Genomic DNA, 19,871 nt, shown 5'->3' with positions numbered 1-19,871 from the left:
ATTAAATTTTGATCTCAAGGGAGAAATTACATGGGATTCCCTGAGAAAAAGTCACAAAACAACAGGAGCCATGGTGGCACAGTGGATAGAATGAAGTATTGAAGACAAACTCTCCCCATAGCCAGGAGTTTGATCCTGACTGACTCAGCCTTCCATCCTTCTGAGGTCAGTAAAATGAGGACCAGATTGATGGGGGCAATGTGCTAAAACACTTTTTATCTTGTTCAGCTGGAGAATTTGGTCAGAATGTAGAGATGTCTTTGGCCTGTTCAGCCTTCCCAGCCCACCAAATTTAGTCTCCTAGCTGGAGAACGTTGGAGTGGAAATAGAAGACATCTAGTGGATTTTAGTTTAATTTTATTTGATGTGCCTGGTGAGGGCACTTTAACAGATCACTTGTTGATCTTATTCAGGTGAAAGTGGGATTGCCTTTGCTTTGAAAGAAGCTGTGATGAATTGAATATTATAAAATCTTTCTTAAGACCTTATGTCAAGAATTCCCTTCTTTTTCAAAATTTCAGAGCATGTAGTGGCAGCCTAGCCATGGCTTGCTTAATCATGGGGTGTTGATTAAGCCATAATTGGCAGGATTAATAGCAGAAGTAAAGTGCTCTGAAGCTGTTCTTCCAAGATGAGAAAACGTGAGCACAATGCATATGTTGGCTCATTCTCTTCATAACAATAAAAAAAAGTTCCCTGCCTGAGAGAGAAACTGTTTTTTATCATGGCATCTGAATGCAGCTAACTGATTATTATCTCAGGAAGAACAATGGGGGCTTCCTTCCAGTCTTTCAGCCTGTGGCGTTCTAACAGCATGAAATTGTCTTCAGTCAGATTCTGATTTTCACAATGGAATTGAGATACAGTCCTCTGCTACCGAAAAAGAGGCAGGAGCTGAATTCACATATCATATTAAGCAAGGACTATGAAAAGAGTGGCCCTGGTTCCACATGTGGTCCATTAAAATCCTGTCACCAGAGCCACAAAAAGTGACCGTGGGCAATCATTTTAGTAGGGAATGGTCCGAGGGCTAAAAACAAAATGGATGCCTTCAGTCTTGCAAAGACTTAGGGAATCCATTTTACTGCTTCTCTGATCTTCCAAAAAATATGTTCTGGCCCTACCCAAAGGCTGCTGTATCCCTCAATCCAATAGAAATTGTCCAGGCTTACATTCATTTTGACGAATTGCTCCTAAATTTCAGAATTCCCTTCCCAGAAAGTCTGTTCCTCCATATAGAGTTGGATCCTTTTGGTGCATATTGAAAATATTATTAAGAAAATATTTGAAAGTATGATGACATTGCTGATACTTTTTTATCTCTTAAGATTGGGCTGCTTTTTATTTTGTGCTTAATAACATATTTATTTGACTTTTAAAACAAGAAGAATATTTTTATAGCATAATCCTGTACCACTTTATTCAGCAATCTCATTAAGTTCAATGAAGCTTGTTCCCAGAAATACGTTTTAGGATTGTGGTGGTTTTTTAAAAATAATATACAAATAGTGTAGCAGTCAGAATCTTTTAATTCATTTTACAGTAATCTGTTTATTTCATTTCCCCTGCTATATCATTATTTCATCGTATTCTAGAAGAATATTTTCTTTCTAAATTGCTAGAGAAATTAGGATCAGACTGAGTAGTAGTGACTGCTGTTTCAAGTGGGTTGCAAAATATACTCTAGAGGGCTTATGATTGATCCTAAACCAGAAATAGAATGCCTTCCCTCTGTGCCACCATCTGAAGGAGTACATTCTGTAAGCAATGAAATGATCTTCCATGCTCTGTGAACCCACATTGAGTGCCTACCCATGAACCACATGAGAATGAGAAGGTGCTGGGATTTGTGGCTGCAGGATATCTTTTAAAATGTATATGCACAGCTAAAACAGCAATGCAGTTGGTGTTTTGTGTGTCCGAGTGATGCTTTATTTTCATGCAATAATATATACTGTAGATAAGTGTATTCTTAAGATCATGCAAACTAAAGAATGCTGTGTTTAATTGAGTGGGCTTGGTTTCCTATTTTTCCCTTTTTCTTATTGTTCTTCTTTCCCTATTTGTATATTATAAAGCAACAAAAGCTCTCTCTCTTTTTTTTTTTTTTTCTGTATTCAGAAGCATTTGACCTTCTTTGTTATTTTTTATGGAAAGAAAAAAGCAATCAGCTCGTAGATTCTATTCTATTCTATTCTATTCTATTCTATTCTATTCTATTCTATTCTATTCTATTCTATTCTATTCTATTCTATTCTATTCTATTCTTCCCATTCCCATTCCCTTCGAATGTTGGTGTTTTTTTAAATCTCTTTGTTTAGCTTAAACAAACTTTGTTGTATTTTCTTTCTTAATGCATTTGGCAGATTTTCTGAAGCTCCCATTAGAGAATTACGTAAGAAATTTGCAAGTGCCAGTAAAAATTATTAGAATGGAACAGCGGTCGGGACTGATTCGAGCTCGGCTTAGAGGTGCTGCCGCTTCTAAAGGCCAGGTCATCACTTTCTTGGATGCACACTGTGAATGCACTACAGGTTGGCTGGAGCCCCTACTGGCAAGAATAAAGGAAGACAGGTGAGAATTAAGAACAGGTTCTGTTCCTTTATAAAATGTTTTACTGGTGGCACTTACCACCAGCCAGATTGGCTAAGATGTTCTTAAACTGATCACCGGAGTGCTGGAGATGTGGCTACAAGCAGGGAACGTTCTACCACATGTGGTGGACCTGTCCCAAGGCTAAAAAATATTGGTGTAAGATAAGAAAGTGGCTGGAAGAGATAACCAAACAGAGGATAAGGTTGAAGCCGGAATTGTTTCTCCTGAGTATTTTCGATGGGAAAATGGGGAAAAACATACAATACTTAACATTATACATATTAACCGCAAGTAGAATCGTTCTAGCACAGAATTGGAAACAAACAGATACACCTCCAGACCAAATTATAATAAGGAAAATCTATGAATGTGCAGAAATGGATAGACTGTCTATGGAAATGAAGGAGAGGGAAGAGACCCAGTACTATCAAACTTGGAATAGATGGTATTCCTGGCTTGAGAGTAAACGTAAAAATTAAGGTGTAAGAAAGGGCCGTGGTGGCTCAGGCTGTAAGATAGTCTGTTATTAAAACACAGCTGCTTGCAATTACTGCAGGCTCGAGTCACACCAGGCCCAAGATTGACTCAGCCTTCCATCCTTTATAAGGTAGGTAAAATGAGGACCCAGATTGTTGGGGGGGCAATAAGTTGACTTTGTAAATATACAAATAGAATGAGACTATTGCCTTACACACTGTAAGCCGCCCTGAGTCTTCGGAGAAGGGCGGGATATAAATGTAAATTAAAAAAAAAAAAGCTGTAAAAATGTAATATATATAAATGTAAATATATGTTATCGATTTGTGGGTAGATGTAAATATAACTTAAATAAGGATATAACTTAGTATAGTGATATATAGAAATAGAACTTTTGCAAATATGATTGTTACGAAAGATACAGATCCCCATATGGAAAAAGCTATTGTAAGTATAAATTTATGTCTTGTGTTTTAAATGTTGGAAAACTTAATAAATATATATTTTTTAAAAAAAAGAACGGGTTCTGTTACTATGACAGCCTCTGCCACTCTCTCTCTTTTTTTAGGAGTCTGTTTGTTATTAACCACTCTTTTCCTGCTGTTTGTATCTCAACTACCAGAAATGTCTTGCTTCAATAAAAGAACAGAAGAATGCTATGTATTCTGTTTGGCTCTAGTCTGCTGCTGGAAGCCCACATACTGTACTTTGCTGATGGCTTTAAAACAGTGCCTTCCTGCTTAATGGGTCCATTTTTCCTCTGATTTGTCAGTTAAAAGACCCACTGACAGCCAGTGTGAAATATGGATTTGCACCAGGAAGATCTGGATTCATTCACTGAAGTATTTTGCAGTAGTTAAGATTCCTCTAAGAATTGTTTATGTGAGTGTTGCTTTCAGTTTCCACAGGGAAGGTGAGGTAAGAATATAATAGTATCTAAACATTTGTTTTCTGTGGCCCAGTCATCCATTATAATCAGAAAAAAAAAATCCCATATGACATAAATACTAATTTGTAGAAAATGCAGAAAGCAAATACAGTCTCAGAAGTTTTTCTATTATCTCACATGGGAAATGCTTTATGACCTGTTCAGAGACATTCAAAAGAAAAGGTGGCAATCACAGCTGCCCGCTATTTTATTCACACACAAAGATATGTAGATTTACTTGAATAAAGCCTATGCATTCCATTAATTAAGATTTTGCTAAGAGTTAAAAGTTCCAAAATAATAGAGCCTGCAGTCCTCCAAGAATACACAATAGAAGGCATATCTTCACATCGTTTATATGTTATATATAAGATGGGGGCTACAGATATGGATGGTTTTCAAAGGGAATTTAAAAAAGGATAAGATTATCAACAGCTTCTAGCAATTACTATAGCAGCATATCTACAGTACAATGTGACTTGCTGTATCAGAAGCAATTGGTTAGAAATGCAACTGGGTGGGTGCTGTTGTACTCAAGTCCTGATTGTTGAATTCCTACAGCAGTGAAACTTTTGGGCTCAGCATGTCAAAAATTTGGAAAATGCCTACTTTGATTCAGCTGGTGTGTCTCTTACACTCATGCACCCCTGAACAAAAGAGAAACAATTCTCTATCTCCACCCCATCTTGGTTTAGTGGTACTATGTGCCATTCCCTTAAAGCTCATGAGCCTTGGGGAATGGTGTGATTGCCTTTGTGACCCAGCATTCCCCACAATCTGCCACATACCACTTACCTTCAAGCAATGAGCTCTTTTCCGTTGACTGGTATTCAGTAATACTATGCACCAAATTGCTCTCTTGGTTCCCAGCTAGGTCTTCAGAGTTTTTCAAAACCTGAGCGGAGTCAGGACTAGCCTTATTTTATTTTATTTTATTTTATTTATTTATTTATTTTATTTTATTATTTTATTTTATTTTATTTTATTTTATTTTATTATTTATTTTGTTTTATTTTCTGCCCATTTCTCCTTGGGACGACTCTGGGGGTCTTAGTAGTAATCTTAGAGGTATGTTGTCCCAGGGTGTAGGAACAGTCAAGGAAAAGGCATGATTCCTGAGACCCACTAAATAAAAATCCCTAGCAGATGGAATCTGCAACATATTCTTCCTCTCCAGCAATAATGGGATGGTTAGAAACAAATACCCTGGAATCATGGCATGTAAGGCTTTGCGGCTAATAACAGCACCTTGAATTGCACCCAAAAGTCAGTGCAGTTTGCAGAGCAAAACATAGGCACTGAGAGACAAACCTAGAACTGCTGGTGTTGCTGCATTCTGGAACAAATGAAACTTATTGGCATTCTTCAAGGACCCTGCCCCCCCACAAAAAAGCATATCTTAACCTGCTCCTGGTTCTCTTAGCATCAGAAGAACACAAGAACTCATGGTTAGCTGACAAAAACAGGAGCTAGAAACAGGGAAATATACGGAAGGATCACTGATATGTTAACTTGGTTAAACAAATATTATGATTATGATTATTAATATAAGTTATATTAATGCAATGAATATTGTTGTAAACACTTTGATTATTATTTCCTAAAAAAATTTGTACCCAGACAACATACCATTCAACTGAAATTGGAATTTTTGTATGTTATAAAATAAAATAAAAACTTATTACAAAAAAAAGAAAGAAAGAACTCGGTGAAAAGACAATACATGATGGATTTGAAAAGAGCTTTCTGTAAATGTTGGACAGACCACTCAAACATTGATAATTTCATAGAGCCATAGAACTGGAAGTGGCCATTGAGATTATTGCATACAAATCCCTCCTCAGTGGAGTCAGTGAAATGAAATCATGTTGACAGATGGATGTCTAGCCTCTTGTTGTATTTTTTTCTGTGGTTCCAGTCATTAATTGCATTGTGAACTGAATCTGTCATCTTTGTTTTCACATTTGTAGTTTGAATTCTACATACCCAATTTCCTCTACGGTTTCCCCCCCCCTCCCCTTTCTCATTAGGTTTCTTGGAAATGTATGTTTCTGATTGTTTTCTAGCCGATAGACCTCACATGGTGAAAAACTATTACTATTTTTGTCTTCATCGGTATAGCTAGATTTTTGAATTCAAAATGAATAAAAGCTGCTTTATACAGCGGATGAGTGGAAACACAATGAATGTTGCTCCATTTCCTATCTGTGACTTCTTATTAATAGTTTGTATATTGAGCTTATCCATTTGGGGTTTGCTTGAGGAAAACATATGCTGTGCTTGGGGGTAAAAGAAAAAAAAAAAAGCAAGACCCAAAGAGAATTGTGTGTATTTATATGTTATGGATTTCGCAAGGATGTGCTTAATGCACCATGAATAATATGCCTGGATTTTCAAAACAGTAATCCACTTGAATGCTTGTGGAAGCAGGTATTTGTTTTTCCTAACTTGGTCACAGTTCATATCTCCAAACGGATGCTGCAATCTCTAGAGTTTTCCCTAGTTTCAGTTGCCAAGGCTGCATGGATAAATCTTCAGATATATTGTTAACAATGTTGGGGAAAAGGAGCATAGAGTAGCTGTAGCTAGAGTCTCATGCTGCCTTGCCTTCATGCTTTCTTCTCCTGAGTAGATTTTTGAATGTATTTATTTAATCAAGATGTTAATAGATTTCAAAAGGGATTCAGCCCTTTACATAAAGCCTTACTTCTCCGGATGTGTGTGCGTTTGGACCAGGAAAATAAGTTTGCATGTTTATTTTTGTTTTATAGGAAAATTGTTGTATGCCCAATTATCGATGTAATCAGTGACGACACATTTGAATACATGGCTGGATCAGACATGACTTACGGAGGATTCAACTGGAAACTCAATTTTCGGTGGTACCCTGTTCCCCAAAGAGAAATGGACAGAAGGAAAGGAGACAGAACTTTGCCTGTGAGGTAAGTAGTAGAGACAGAGGATGTTTCATGAACATTAATTGGTGTTTGTGTTTTTGTGTTTGTGTGTGTGTGTGTGTGTGTGTGTGTGTGTGTGTGTGTGTGTGTGTATACCTATGACTGTATGTATTTATAAGATTTAAGTTTACTTACACGGGATCATATACCACTTAGATCAGGAAAATACATGGTGAACTTCATTGTGGTAGGAAATAATGAGTGAATGAATAGGGGGAACAAGCAGGAGTTTGGCAATGGAATTGTAGGGGAAAACCTTAACAAAATGTCCCTCTAAATCAATACTGTACTCCTAAGCTGAGAACCTCAGCAGGAAACCAAAAGAAATCAAAGCTTATTACTGACAATCACTTCAAAAATAATGAAGTTCTGACCTGCACTTGGACTATGTCTAATTCTCCCTGAAAACAACCGGGCATGTATTTGTGGCAAGTTCAAACGGGTGGGTTTTCAAGAAAAAAAAATCATCAGAGGATTAGAGTGGTGGCACAGTGGTTAGAATGAGGTATTGCTGGCTAATTTTCCTGACTGCCAGCGGTTCAATCCTCACTAGTTTAAGTTTGAGATGCTTCCATCCTTCAGAGGTTGGTAAAATGAGGGCCTCGATTGTTGGGGGCAATATGCTGACTCTGTAAACTGCTAGAGAGAGCTGTAAAGCACTGTGAAGCGGTATATAAGTGTAAGTGCTATTGCTATTTCAGCAGAAAGAAAGGGTGAACATTGATCAGATCAAAGAAGGTGCTACGATAGACAGAGAAAGTAACTTTCCCTAAGGAGGAAACTCAAACCAAGGAGCCATCCCAATGGGTTGGAGTGAATACAAGAAGTAAGAGGCAGAGAAGATACTATGCAGTGCTGAGTCTTAGATTCAGTTTTCAGGACCTCTCGGAAGGAGGCTCTGAGTCTTTAGGAAAATTAAAAAAAAAAAAAGAGAGAGCAGTAGGAGGATGGTGGGTCCTGAAGAGCAGAGAGAATACAGCTGCATCCTGCAAGCAGACAAAGAGAAACTGAAATTATAAGAATGTGTTAACCAGACCTATCAGGTGAAGGATGTTAACTCCTAAGAGTGCTGAGTTATGAAAGAAGGGCTTCTCAGATGTATCAAGACCACTGATAGTTATTCCTTTAGCAGGACAGAAAAGTATGCAACAATTATATATTTGTATTACAAATTTAACTAAATTCCAGCAGGAATGGCCCTCTTAGAGAGAAGTCCTCTTACATCACGTAGGAAAACAGGTTTAGACATTTGAAATGTGGTTTATAAGAAAAAAAAGTTAAAGGATTAATTTAAAAATCAGATGAAACCATTTAAATAAATATAAGAGACAATCGCCAATGTATCAAGAAAAGAACAAATAAGTAGTGGCTGGTGGCTAGGGACAATGGAAGAGAAGAAAAGAAATGAGCCATGAAAAGTTCCTCCTTTAAGATTTTTTTTATGATTTTATTTTTTTCTTTGTTTTGATTCCATACTTTTCTCTATCTATACTATTTTTTTTAATATCGGCTTAAAGAATGTAAAGTGACCATATGTTTATAATAAACTTTTATTTATATTAAAAAGAAATGAAGTCAACCAACTAACCATGTGGTGACAAATGGTATAGAAAACAATGGATTGAATCTTATTAACTTTGACTTTGAAAATCTAAGAAGAAACTAAAAAATAAGAGATTTCTTATGTGAAAGATTAGAAAGGGGAAATATATTGAGTGTAGAAGATGACCTAGGTAAATAGTATTTAACAGAGTACAGATTTTGGGGACCATGACCTGAATTATCAAAATTATGCACTGCTGGTTTGAGGTCAGTTATTCTTCAGAAAAACTGCTCAATATGTTTTTGGTTAAAGTAGAGCAAACAAAGACACAAATCTGTCTTTGTGTCCAAAATGAAACCCATGGGAGTTGGAGATGAAGTCTCTCTAAGAATCTTGCCCATAATAGAAATATTATGAAATGAAAGTATTACAGTAAAGAGTAGAAAGTACATCAAAAGTAGCATTTTACTTACATTTAATTAAAATTAAATTAATTTAATTAAATACACATAATATAATTATTTTTCATGCAATTAATCAAATCTAACTTTTGGAAAGTTCTGGGAGTTGCATGTGGTCCTGAAGCCTAGATCACCATGCATGGGTTGCAAACATCTTATGTTTTTAAAAAAAATAACATAATAAAAAAGTTGGAAGGGACCTTGGAGATCTTCTAGTCCAACTTCCTGCTCCAGCAGGACACCCTATACTCGATCATATCACGTGATGTCACATGACATATAGTAACATTTTTTGGCTTTGTGGAGCTGGGGTAAGCGTGGCATGCGCCATGGGCCACCAGTTTGACACCCCTGCCCTATACCATTTCAGACAAATGGTTGTCCAATCTCTTCTTAAAAACTTCCAGTGTTGGAGAATTCACAACTTCTGGAGGAAAGTTTTTTTACTGATTATTTGTTCTGTCAAGAAATTTTTCTTTATTTCTAGGTTGGGGTTGTCCTTGATTAGTTCCCCTCCATTGCTTCTTTTTCGGCCATCAGATGCTTTGATACTTATTCTTTTACTACTTGGTTCAAACAAAGGTCTCAATGTCTTTAATGAACAACCTTTGTCTTTTTCTTGCACTAGTTGGGATGAAGTGCTGCTTCAGTGTGGTTACTCATTTTCTTGTTGCTGCCAAGCTCCAGGCAAAGGTCCAAGCCCCAGGCAGAACTCCCACCAGGATATGCTTCTCACTGTATGTAGCTTGTGGTCCTGACAGTTGAATAGTCCTGTACTATCTGTCAATCTGTAGGCACTGGCTCTGCTTCATCTTCTGTAGGCCATTTGCCTTCAGTGTTCCCGATAACCTCAGTTTCTTTCCCATTTTGCCTTAGCATTTGCTTTTGTAAACTTAAAGACTAGAAAGGGTGAAACTGCATCTGAAAGTCAGCGCGTCCTTGGAAATATGAAAAGTGTGGCTTAATTAGCCCAGCAGCTGGAACACCAGCTTATATGCTTGTTAGTACAGGTCTAAGAGAAATGTGGGGGGATGGGATTTGTCTGCATGATTGCAGCTGCTTTTCAAACAAGGGTTTAGCAAAGGCTTCTTCTCAAAGGCTTCTTCAGGGCTTTAACAAACTTGTAAATCCATAAGGAGTCATTATCCATGCCATTCTCCTGGTTTATCGTTTGTGTCTCTATTTTAGCTGTCATCTCTGTTTGATAAGCCACATTTTTTTTAATTTTCCAGCATTTCAACAAATTCTTTTGTTTTCTAATATTTCTGCATCAGATGAGGTTTGTTTCAGCTCGTTTAGATCTTCTAAGGTATTCGCTTTTCAATCTGGCATTTGTTCTTTAACATCTTTTGGAAATAATCTATCAATAGAAGCAGATGTTGTTGATATTGTGGCTGCTAGATTTCTGCTCTATTCTTCAAACATCTTCTGGAGTATTTAAAATTTAAAACCACTTTCTGTCATTTTGTGCCAATGCTAACAAAACCTATTTTTTCTCATTTATGCCTAGGGTCTTTAGTCCCTAATGTCTACTTTCTGAAATGATAAAGTCTCAGATTTCTATTATGACTTAAGGTAGACTAAATACTTTTAGTTCTCATGAAGGTGCTATTTATTTATATAATTATTTTCAAAATCTTATAGCAAAAGTCCTACCGCTCCAAATTGTTTGGCCCCTTAACTCATTTGTAACTTTTTTCAAATTGAAGTCTTAAATAACCCTTTCCCGTTTTTAAAAAAGTTCTTTACATTCTAAAGCTTATAGTTAATTTTTCTTTATTCTGGAATCAAGGTAAACTGACCAGGTAGCTTTGCAAACTTGGTTTTTTTTTTTAAGATCTCTTTTAGTTTTAAATCAGTTAATTAGTAGGTTAGTGAACCTAGTTAGTTAAAACAACTATCAGTTGGGATAGTAATTGCTTTTCTTCATCTCCCAGTGCTCAAGCCCATGGAAACTGCTGTCCTGCAAAGTGAATAAAATAGAATAGAATTCTTTATTGGCCAAGTGTGATTGGACACACAAGGAATTTGTCTTCAGTGCATATGCTCTCTCAGTGTACATAAAAAGACAAGATACATTCGTCAAGGATCATAAGGTACAACACTTAATGATAGTCATAGGGTACAAATAAGCAACCAGGAAACAATATCAATATAAATTGTAAGGATACAAGCAACAAAGTTACAGTCATTTAGTCACAAGTGAGAGGAGATGCGTGATAGGAACGATGAGAAGACTAATAGTACTAGTAATGCAGCCTCAGTGAATAGTTTGACAGTGTTGAGGGAATTATTTGTTTAGCAGAATAAGTGCGTTCGGAAAAAGACTGTTCTTGTGTCCAGTTGTCTTGGTGTGCAGTGCTCTATAGCGTCGTTTTGAGGGTAAGAGTTGAAACAATTTATGTCCAGGATGCGAGGGGTCTGTAAATATTTTCACAGCCCTCTTTTTGACTCGTGCAATATATAGGTCCTTAATGGAAGGCAGGTTGGTAGTAATTGTTTTTTCTACATTTCTAATTATTTTCTGAAGCCTGTGTCTGTCTTGTTGGGTTGCAGAACCAAAGAGTAGCTGTCTAGAACACAAGTGGGTGATCTCCTGTCCTTTCCTTATCCAGAGAAGTTCTGTGGGGCCAGTTCTTCTTGCCAGTCTTTTGTTATGGCCACAATGTCATCTCCACTTGTTTGGAGATGTGCTGACTCACTATTCCTCACTGAGAAGTCTCCAAAAATAATAGTGAACATTAACAGAGACAATGCAGGTAGGGAATTGGACCATCACAAAGTAGAACCACGACTTCATTTGAGTTGGAAAGCATACTTTTATTTTGATGCAATTTAAAATTTCACACTTTAGCCTTTATCAAGAATATACTTTTTTTCTGTGCTCCTATCAACTGTGATAGACAAACGCTTACATCACAGTTCATTAGATTTTTTAGAGTTCATGAGATTCATATATTCATTCCAAAGGAAAACAAAAACAAAAGAACAAGGAGCATAATAGCAATTCTTCTGGAAACGAGCAACATTGTGCAGTATCTTTCAAAGTAGGGTGTATCATATGACTATATCAGTTTCTTTTCAATTAAAATAAAATCCCACTTAATGAAATTTTACCTTTGTTTAATCTTTCCAAATGGATCTTCTGCTAATATTACAATAGCAACTCACAATTATATTTACTTTTGTGGTAGTTGGTTATGCTGCCTGGGGAGGAATTTATAGGAAACTTATACTTACAAGTGCAAATTTATCAAAACATTGGAGTGATTTAGGATAAAGCACCTTTAAGAATCATAAGAAAGCTTACCTTAGTGTGAATGTTTTGCCCCTCTTGTTTATTGTACTTGCTGTTGATTTGATTAACTGTGATGGATGGAATAATGTGTGGAAGAACATTTATAATTCTGTTGCAATTGGCATACCATCACTTAGTAGATATTAACCTTACTGGACTCTTAAGCACTGTAGCAGCAGGAAGGTATTAAAATAGCACAGCCCATAGATTAATGAAGTTCAACTGTGCTTTGACAGCATTTGGGGAATTTATTGACACCATGATAAGTGATTCAGTCAAAACCCTGAAAAGACTGTGGCATAGAAATGTCTGATACACTTGGCCCCGTCCAGGTGACGCAAAGCTCTCATACAGAATAACTAAACGGACTTCTGAATTGTTTAGCATGGAATGATTTCAACAGAGTTAGAGTGACACTTTAATAAACGCAACGCGGAGTCTTTCTAAAGACTACATTTATACTGTGACATTAGTGATGGTGCAGAAAACCACACCTCATTGCGTCTGCTTTCCTGGCCATTCCAGTAGAAGTGTTACCTGTGTATGTCTGTGAACACACAGATAACGGGAACAACTTTTGCATGCCTTACAAAGGAAGAAGCTGCCTTACTGCTTTAAAAAGGTGCCACATTCACACATATTTTTTTATGATTCAGATCTTTGAAATGCTTTGTGCAGCCCTAGGAACACATCATCAAATGCATGTTTTCCCCAGTGACTGACTTACTCTAGTATGTAAGATGATTAACCAGAAGCTTTGACATTTTCTTTATTTCAAAGCAACCATGACTGTTACTAATTGTATCAAGGAAGTAAAAGGCTTCTTGATGTTCTTTTGCTGTCCTTTGTTCCTTTTGACCACTTTTTTTTTTTTTTTGCATTTGAAATCCTCCAAAAATTTCTTTTAGAAAAAGGTGGTAATTGTGTAGGAGGGACAGATGAGCTTTGATTAGGAAAGACCCTGGATCACATATTTTCCAGATGTGAGCCTTTAGAGATTAGATGGAAGAAGCTGAATTTATTAAATTCTAGACCATGTGCTGAATATTAACAGTATTTATGGAAATGTTAAAAAGGAACAGGCACCCAAGATAGAGAACTATTTCAATGTATCATTGAAATAGGTAGAAAATATTTGTAGAAATCCGATTCAAAGATTCAATTTTGGTGAATACCCAAGTCAAGAGATTCCATAACTTGAGTAATGCATTAGTTACATTTATGCAGGTGTTTTGTTTTTTTTGGTAATAGCAGCTTCCTTTGTAAGGAAAGAGAAAAGGAATGACTGTAATGCCTTATTAGGCATTGGTTTTGGGTAAAACTGGTTCAGTAAGAAACACTGCAATCAATTGTGCCTGAATCAGAGTTTTTTAGCTCTTGGCATTATAGAATTCTTAAGGTAATCTACTTCCCATTTAATAGGCTGAGTCTATTCCATATAAGGCAAACTTGCAGTTCACACAGCAATAAAACAAAAAAAAACTATACAGCTAAAGAACCCAAGAACGCTTATGTTAATATGAACATTTAAACGTTTTGGATTGTAATTAATATTTCTCACTATGTTTTTTTTTTTTAAATTGATATGTTTTAAGTTACATTTACTAGGTCTAGGATTCAAAAAGTTGCAAAATGGATAGAATGCACACTTGAAAATATTTACTCTTGTGTTTCACATGAGCTACAGTGATTTAATGAGATGTATGTGATTGTAAATGTTTCTGTGGGTCTATTCAAATAGTTGGTCACATTTCTTAATCACAGAACATAAAATATTGTGTTAGAAAGGATAACCTTTCATCTGTTTGGCAGAAATGATCAAAGTCTTCCTTTCCCAGCAATTAAAATATCTTCATAACACTTTGCAAATATAGAGTCCCAAGGCTTGAATTTCTTTCCATTTTTCCTTTGGCTTTTCTCAGAAAGTTCTACAAAACTTTAACACATTTCTTTTGCAAATACAAAATGAAAAAGATACCCAAGTCACTCTTCTGATGTATTATTTATATATATATCATTCTTAATTAAGACGTCAGTCAGTTTCAGGTGTACTTATCTATATCATTCATGTACCGTATATACTCGAGTATAAGCCGAGTTTTTCAGCACGTTTTTTGTGCTGAAAAACGTCCCCTCGGCTTATACTCGAGTATATATGGCTTATACTCGAGTTTTTTTTTTTCTTCTTTTTTTCACATTATACCGGATGGCGGGCTTTTGCATTAGCGCGGGGAAGCCCTGCCGGTGCAGTGAGAGGGCGGGGCGGGGGAGCCACCAGCCTTCTCGGCTGAGGGAGGGAGGGTTTCCCCGACCGGTAGCTGCCTCATTTCCCACCCTCGGCTTATACTCGAGTCCCCAGTTTACCCCAGTTTTTTGGGGTAAAATTGGGGACCTCGGCTTATACTCGGATCGGCTTATATTCGAGTATATACGGTAATTTATAATTTTTAACTCCAGATTTGAATCTGCCTCAGTCTGCTAAAAATAGACAATCTTAAAAGTAACTTCTGAATACTTTGGTTCTGAATATCCTTAAAATTGTCCCAAGTTAGAATAATTTACTTCATATGGTATTAATGGCTCTTTTCTCCTTTAATTATAATGTTTAATTCTTTCTAGTTACCTCTAGAATTCAACCATCAAAGATCCTTCTTAACATATATTTTTCCTGATAAACAGTATTTTCCTATGGGAAAATTTCTTATACTAAATATCAAAATGTTAATGTTTTCTCCCAAACAATTACATTTTTCCACAGGAAAGATCCTAAAATAATTTTACTTCCAATGTTGACTCCTTAATCCATTTGTAACTTTCCAAAATCAACATTTTCATCACTCTTTTGATGTTTATTCCAAAAGAAATTTTAAAGTCTTTTAACTTGTATAGAACTTTTTTTCAACAAGTATTGAAGGAGATTCATATGATGTAATGAAACTTCCAAGTTCTTAATATTCAAAAAGCACACAAGCAATTTCTAAAAGTGATTAAGATTAGGAAAAGGAAGTATGCAAATCCAGTGTCATTTTGAAGGCTTGGAACTATGACTTAGACATGGCTAGCATGGCATGGCATGGCATGGCATGGCATGGCATGGCATGGCATGGCATGGCATGGCATGGCATAGCATAGCATAGCATAGCATAGCATAGCATAGCACATTCTTTCTTGGCCAAGTATGATCATTAAGACATCACCCAGTTTCATTTGTATATCCAGGATAACATATCAGTATAGTCTATGACGTATCTAGTATGATCCAGTATAGATAATGATTCTCTAGGCTTACAGAGCTTTAATGCACTGGAAATCATTTGTCCTATGGTCTCTTCACAAGGAAGTACTATCTGGTGTGCACATGAGCAGTCCTGAGTCCTCTCTTTGTCCAGAGAGCAATTTCAAGATGTCGGTCCATTTGCCAATTTGTCATTCCCGTGCAGTTATCATCTTTGCTCACTGCAGAGCTGTCTTCAATTTGTCATAGCTTCCCCAGAAATTCTTTTTATCTTGAAAACAATTGCTGAAGAATTATTCCGAGTGACTGTATAAGATATCAAAACAAGACAGAAGAGAGGAGGTCACAAAGATTGAAGCCAAGGGTTCAACAAGAAGCTCTTGAGGGATTCCGTCACCTTTTTTTTTATTGGTGCATTTTTTCTTTTTCTCTCTTAAATTATGCCTCTCTACCCTCACATGCTTCCCTTTAAATCCTTTCAGAAAATATGTGACTGATGGGCTAATGAATTTCTCTGGTATTTTGAGACATTTGTACTTAAAAGTAACAAGACTTTGCTAACTGCCTTGCATTAATTTAAATCTTGTAAAAATACCAGATCTTCCTAATGAGTTATGAGGATCAAACTGAAACAAATTATGAAGCTTATACTCGGCAGCAAATGCTTTTATCAATACATACATTTCTTTAAACACAAGTAAATGTTGCCAGTATTAATTGCAACCAAGAGGTACAACACTATTCTTGCTTATGCACCATTTTATTTTAAGCAACTTTCTATTATTATACCTCTTCCAATATTTGTAGGGGGATTATTGAATTGTAGGTTTCTAGAAATATTTTTAATAGTTTTGATGCTTCCAGAAGTCAGAGACAGTGTTGACATGCTACAGCTGATTTATCAGACTATAGTCAGACTATTTACTGAATCTGCACTACTATTAATCGTTTCATAGTTCCCATCACCAATCTCTTTTCACTTATGACTGTATGACTATAACTTGTTGCTGGCAATCCTTATGATTTATATTGATATATTGATCATCAATTGTGTTGTAAATGTTGTACCTTGATGAACGTATCTTTTCTTTTATGGACACTGAGAGCATATGCACCAAGACAAATTCCTTGTGTGTCCAATCACACTTGGCCAATAAAATTCTATTCTATTCTATTCTATTCTATCTTTATAGGTAACTGCTACTCAGGTGTTTAAAACATTGGCTTGTTCCAAACAGACAGTTCACTGAATTTTGGGCTGATTATTTGCCTCACTGAGCCAGCTTTGTGGAATACTAGCGTTATCTGCCTATCATACTTTACATATTCATAAATATATTTTATGTAGTACTAACTTAGAACTAAAAAAATAGGAATGATCACTTCTAACTAGCCCATTTTTCATTCTGCATGGCTATTTATAGAGTCAGTGGAATCTACCTTCTCAGTGACAAAAAAGTACTATTTTTAAGGAATAACAAATATACACTGTTTCAAAATTATCAAGGAACTGAGTGAAGGAGATACCAGCTTTGCTGAAATTGCTAGGATTTGTGGCAAAGGTTAATTAATTTAGTGACTGTTGTTAAAACCTGCAGGTAATTGTTATTTAAGGCAATTACAGCAGAAAATAAAAATAATTTACTCTGAAAGCTTTACAGACATTTCCGTTACCATTACTGCAATGAAAAGAACTTTTAGATCATTTTAAAAACAGTAATTACCTTAGTGTTAAAAATAAATATTCAGAAACACTTCAGAGCAAATTCAGTCATTTTGTTTCAAATAAATTTCAGAGTTTTACTGTTTATCACAATTACACATCATTTTACTAGTTTTAGTTACCTTACAATCTTTAATAATCAGCTCAATTCATTTTGAATGTTTATTTAATTTATTTATTAAATGTATATGCCCCCACTCTTCCCAATAAGGTGACTCTGGGTGGCTTACAAACAATAAAAAAAGATAAATACAAAAACAGTTATAATTACATCGCTAGATAAAGATTAGAACCAAAGAGTTAGATAGCATGAGAATGTGATCTTCTTACTCCGTCAACCAGTTCCAGCAATGACCGGCTCCCTCAGGGCCCCAAGACAACCAGCAAAACCAGGTTTAATAGCCTCGCAGGATGCGGTTCTCACTTTCCATGGTAGAGTGTTCCACAGGTCTGGGGCCACACTGGAAAAGACTCTTCTCCTTGACCTCACATGCCATAATTCCATAGTAGAGGTTGTCCTCAATTTAAAACAGATTCTTTAATGACCGTTCAATGGTACTATGCCACTGAAAAAAGTGACATGATCGTTTTTCACACGTATAACATTGCAATATCCCCATGGTCATGTGATCAAAATTCAGATGCTTAGCAATTGACTCATATTTTTGATGGCTGTAGTGTCCCGGGGTCATGTGATCACCTTTTGCGACCTGACAAGTAAAGTGAATGGAGAAACCAGAGTCACTTAACAACCATGTTACAAACTTAACAACTGCAGTGATTTGCTTAACAAATGCGGCAGGAAAGGTCGTAAAATGTGGCAAAGCTCACTTAATAAATGTCTTGCTCAGCAACAAAATTTTGGGCTCAATTGTGGTCATAAGTCGAGGACTACCTGTATACTGAATAAACTAAGATGCTTTGTTTAGAAAGGAGATTCTTGAACGTGCTTTTTAGGGAGTGTGTAGGAAACAAAGCTTTACAATGCTAAGAATGAAATCCTACATTTAAAGATAGTAAAATATTATGTTTTGAAAAATGTTGGTGCATTTTTGTTTTCAAAACAGTGATCCATTGTATGGTTTTTAATGCCGTTTGGGCTTTTGAGTTCACAATGCCTGTAATGAAAAACAGAGCTGCAGAGCATATAAGTAATACATTTTCAGGCAAGCAAAATAAATCTATGTTGATGGCAAATGAATGCCAGATAGATTTGCAACTATCTTTGAAATAAACAGAAGAGACGTGTGTGATTAGATTTAGGGATATGGCTGGAATTAACTTTAATAGAAGAAACTTGACACCGTGGAGAATCTTTCTCAACCTTGGGCAACTTTAAGAAGTCTCGTCTTCAACTCCAAGAATCCCCCAGCCAGTAAGAAATCCTTCTCCTTTGACCCCAGCTCCATAAGCAATTCCTTCCCTCCCTGTATCTTAAGTCCAACAAGCCCTGTGGTTAAAAATGTCCATCCCTAACAGGATTCTGTATTAAACTGCACAGTGAATTTTGGGAGTTCATTTATTCATGCTACAGAACCAGCATAGCTGTATCATTTTTCTTGATAGCTCTACTATATAATTAAAAAAAACCCACCTTACTTAATCTCTTTGGCCCATCTGTTAGATAGTAATTCCATTACATAGTTCAAACAATTCTTTTCCATTGCAGTGCTCACCTTAAGAAGAATATGCATGAAATGGCAGCTTAGGCCAGTCTGACTTCTAAAAGTTTAGGCTCCGCTACTTTAGATGACAGCGAACGTCATCTAGTGGTTAAGGCACCAGGCTAGAAACCAGGAGACTGTGACTTCCAGTCTCAACTTATCTATGAAAGCTGGCTGCATGACTTTGAGCCAGTCACTCTATCTCACCTCACAGGGTTGTTGTTCTCGGGAAAATAGAAGTGGAAGAGTGTGTTGGATATGTTTGCCACCTTGATTTATTTGTAAAAATAATAAAAGGCAGAATATAAATTAAATAAATATAATCCACATCATGCATCTTTATGTACATGGAAAAGGCAGATTTTGGAGGATTCACACACTATATCAATCCAAGGGTACTAATATTGATTTCCAGGTATATATTTTGGTTGGTTTAGGCAGTTTGAGGTTATTCTTGTCAGTAGCATTGTACAAAATCAAAATATTAGCACAAGTATTTCCACTCCAAGACTTAGAGCTGTGCTTATCAAATGACTTTTCTCTCAAGGTATGTATTTTTGGGGAGGAGTTCAAAACATGCTTGAAAATTAAGATAATTCCATGGACTCATTTTGCCTCCTTTGGCCTTTAAAAATAGTTGTAATGAAAGTATTATCAATTTATTCCAGTGCATTTGTTTGTATCATTTATTATATTTGTTTTAAATATAATTACAATTTAAATTACAATAGTATTTTCCTGGTATGAAATTAGCCACAACCCCAAATAGACAACATGTAATTCCAGTTCTCATTTTAAAAAAATCAAAATCCAAAATAATAATTACAGTACACAATAAATTAAAATAGCTTAGGAAAATTAAATTCTTTGGAACCTTCAGGGTATGTTATTTCTACTGATAGTGAACAATTTGTCCACAACAAACAAAGCTCTCTTTTGTGAAAATGTGGTCTCTACCAATTTTGGAAGACCATTTTCAAGGAGAAGGGA

The 19,871-nt window shown here is 36.0% G+C and overlaps 1 protein-coding gene across 1 annotated transcript in view; it reads left to right on the top strand.

The window, feature by feature from the left end:
* GALNT13 (polypeptide N-acetylgalactosaminyltransferase 13) overlaps window positions 1-19,871 on the top strand; it is a 248,906-nt gene that overhangs the window by 121,150 nt on the left and 107,885 nt on the right. Inside the window, 2 exon segments of the mRNA XM_058192641.1 lie at window positions 2,367-2,574; window positions 6,772-6,942. Coding sequence (XP_058048624.1) covers window positions 2,367-2,574; window positions 6,772-6,942 — 379 coding nt within the window.

This window comes from Ahaetulla prasina, chromosome 1, assembly GCF_028640845.1.
Source record: "Ahaetulla prasina isolate Xishuangbanna chromosome 1, ASM2864084v1, whole genome shotgun sequence".
NCBI classification, from domain to species: Eukaryota; Metazoa; Chordata; class Lepidosauria; order Squamata; family Colubridae; genus Ahaetulla; species Ahaetulla prasina.
Note: the sequence above shows the minus strand (reverse complement) of the source record. Positions and strands in the feature narration are given on the sequence as shown.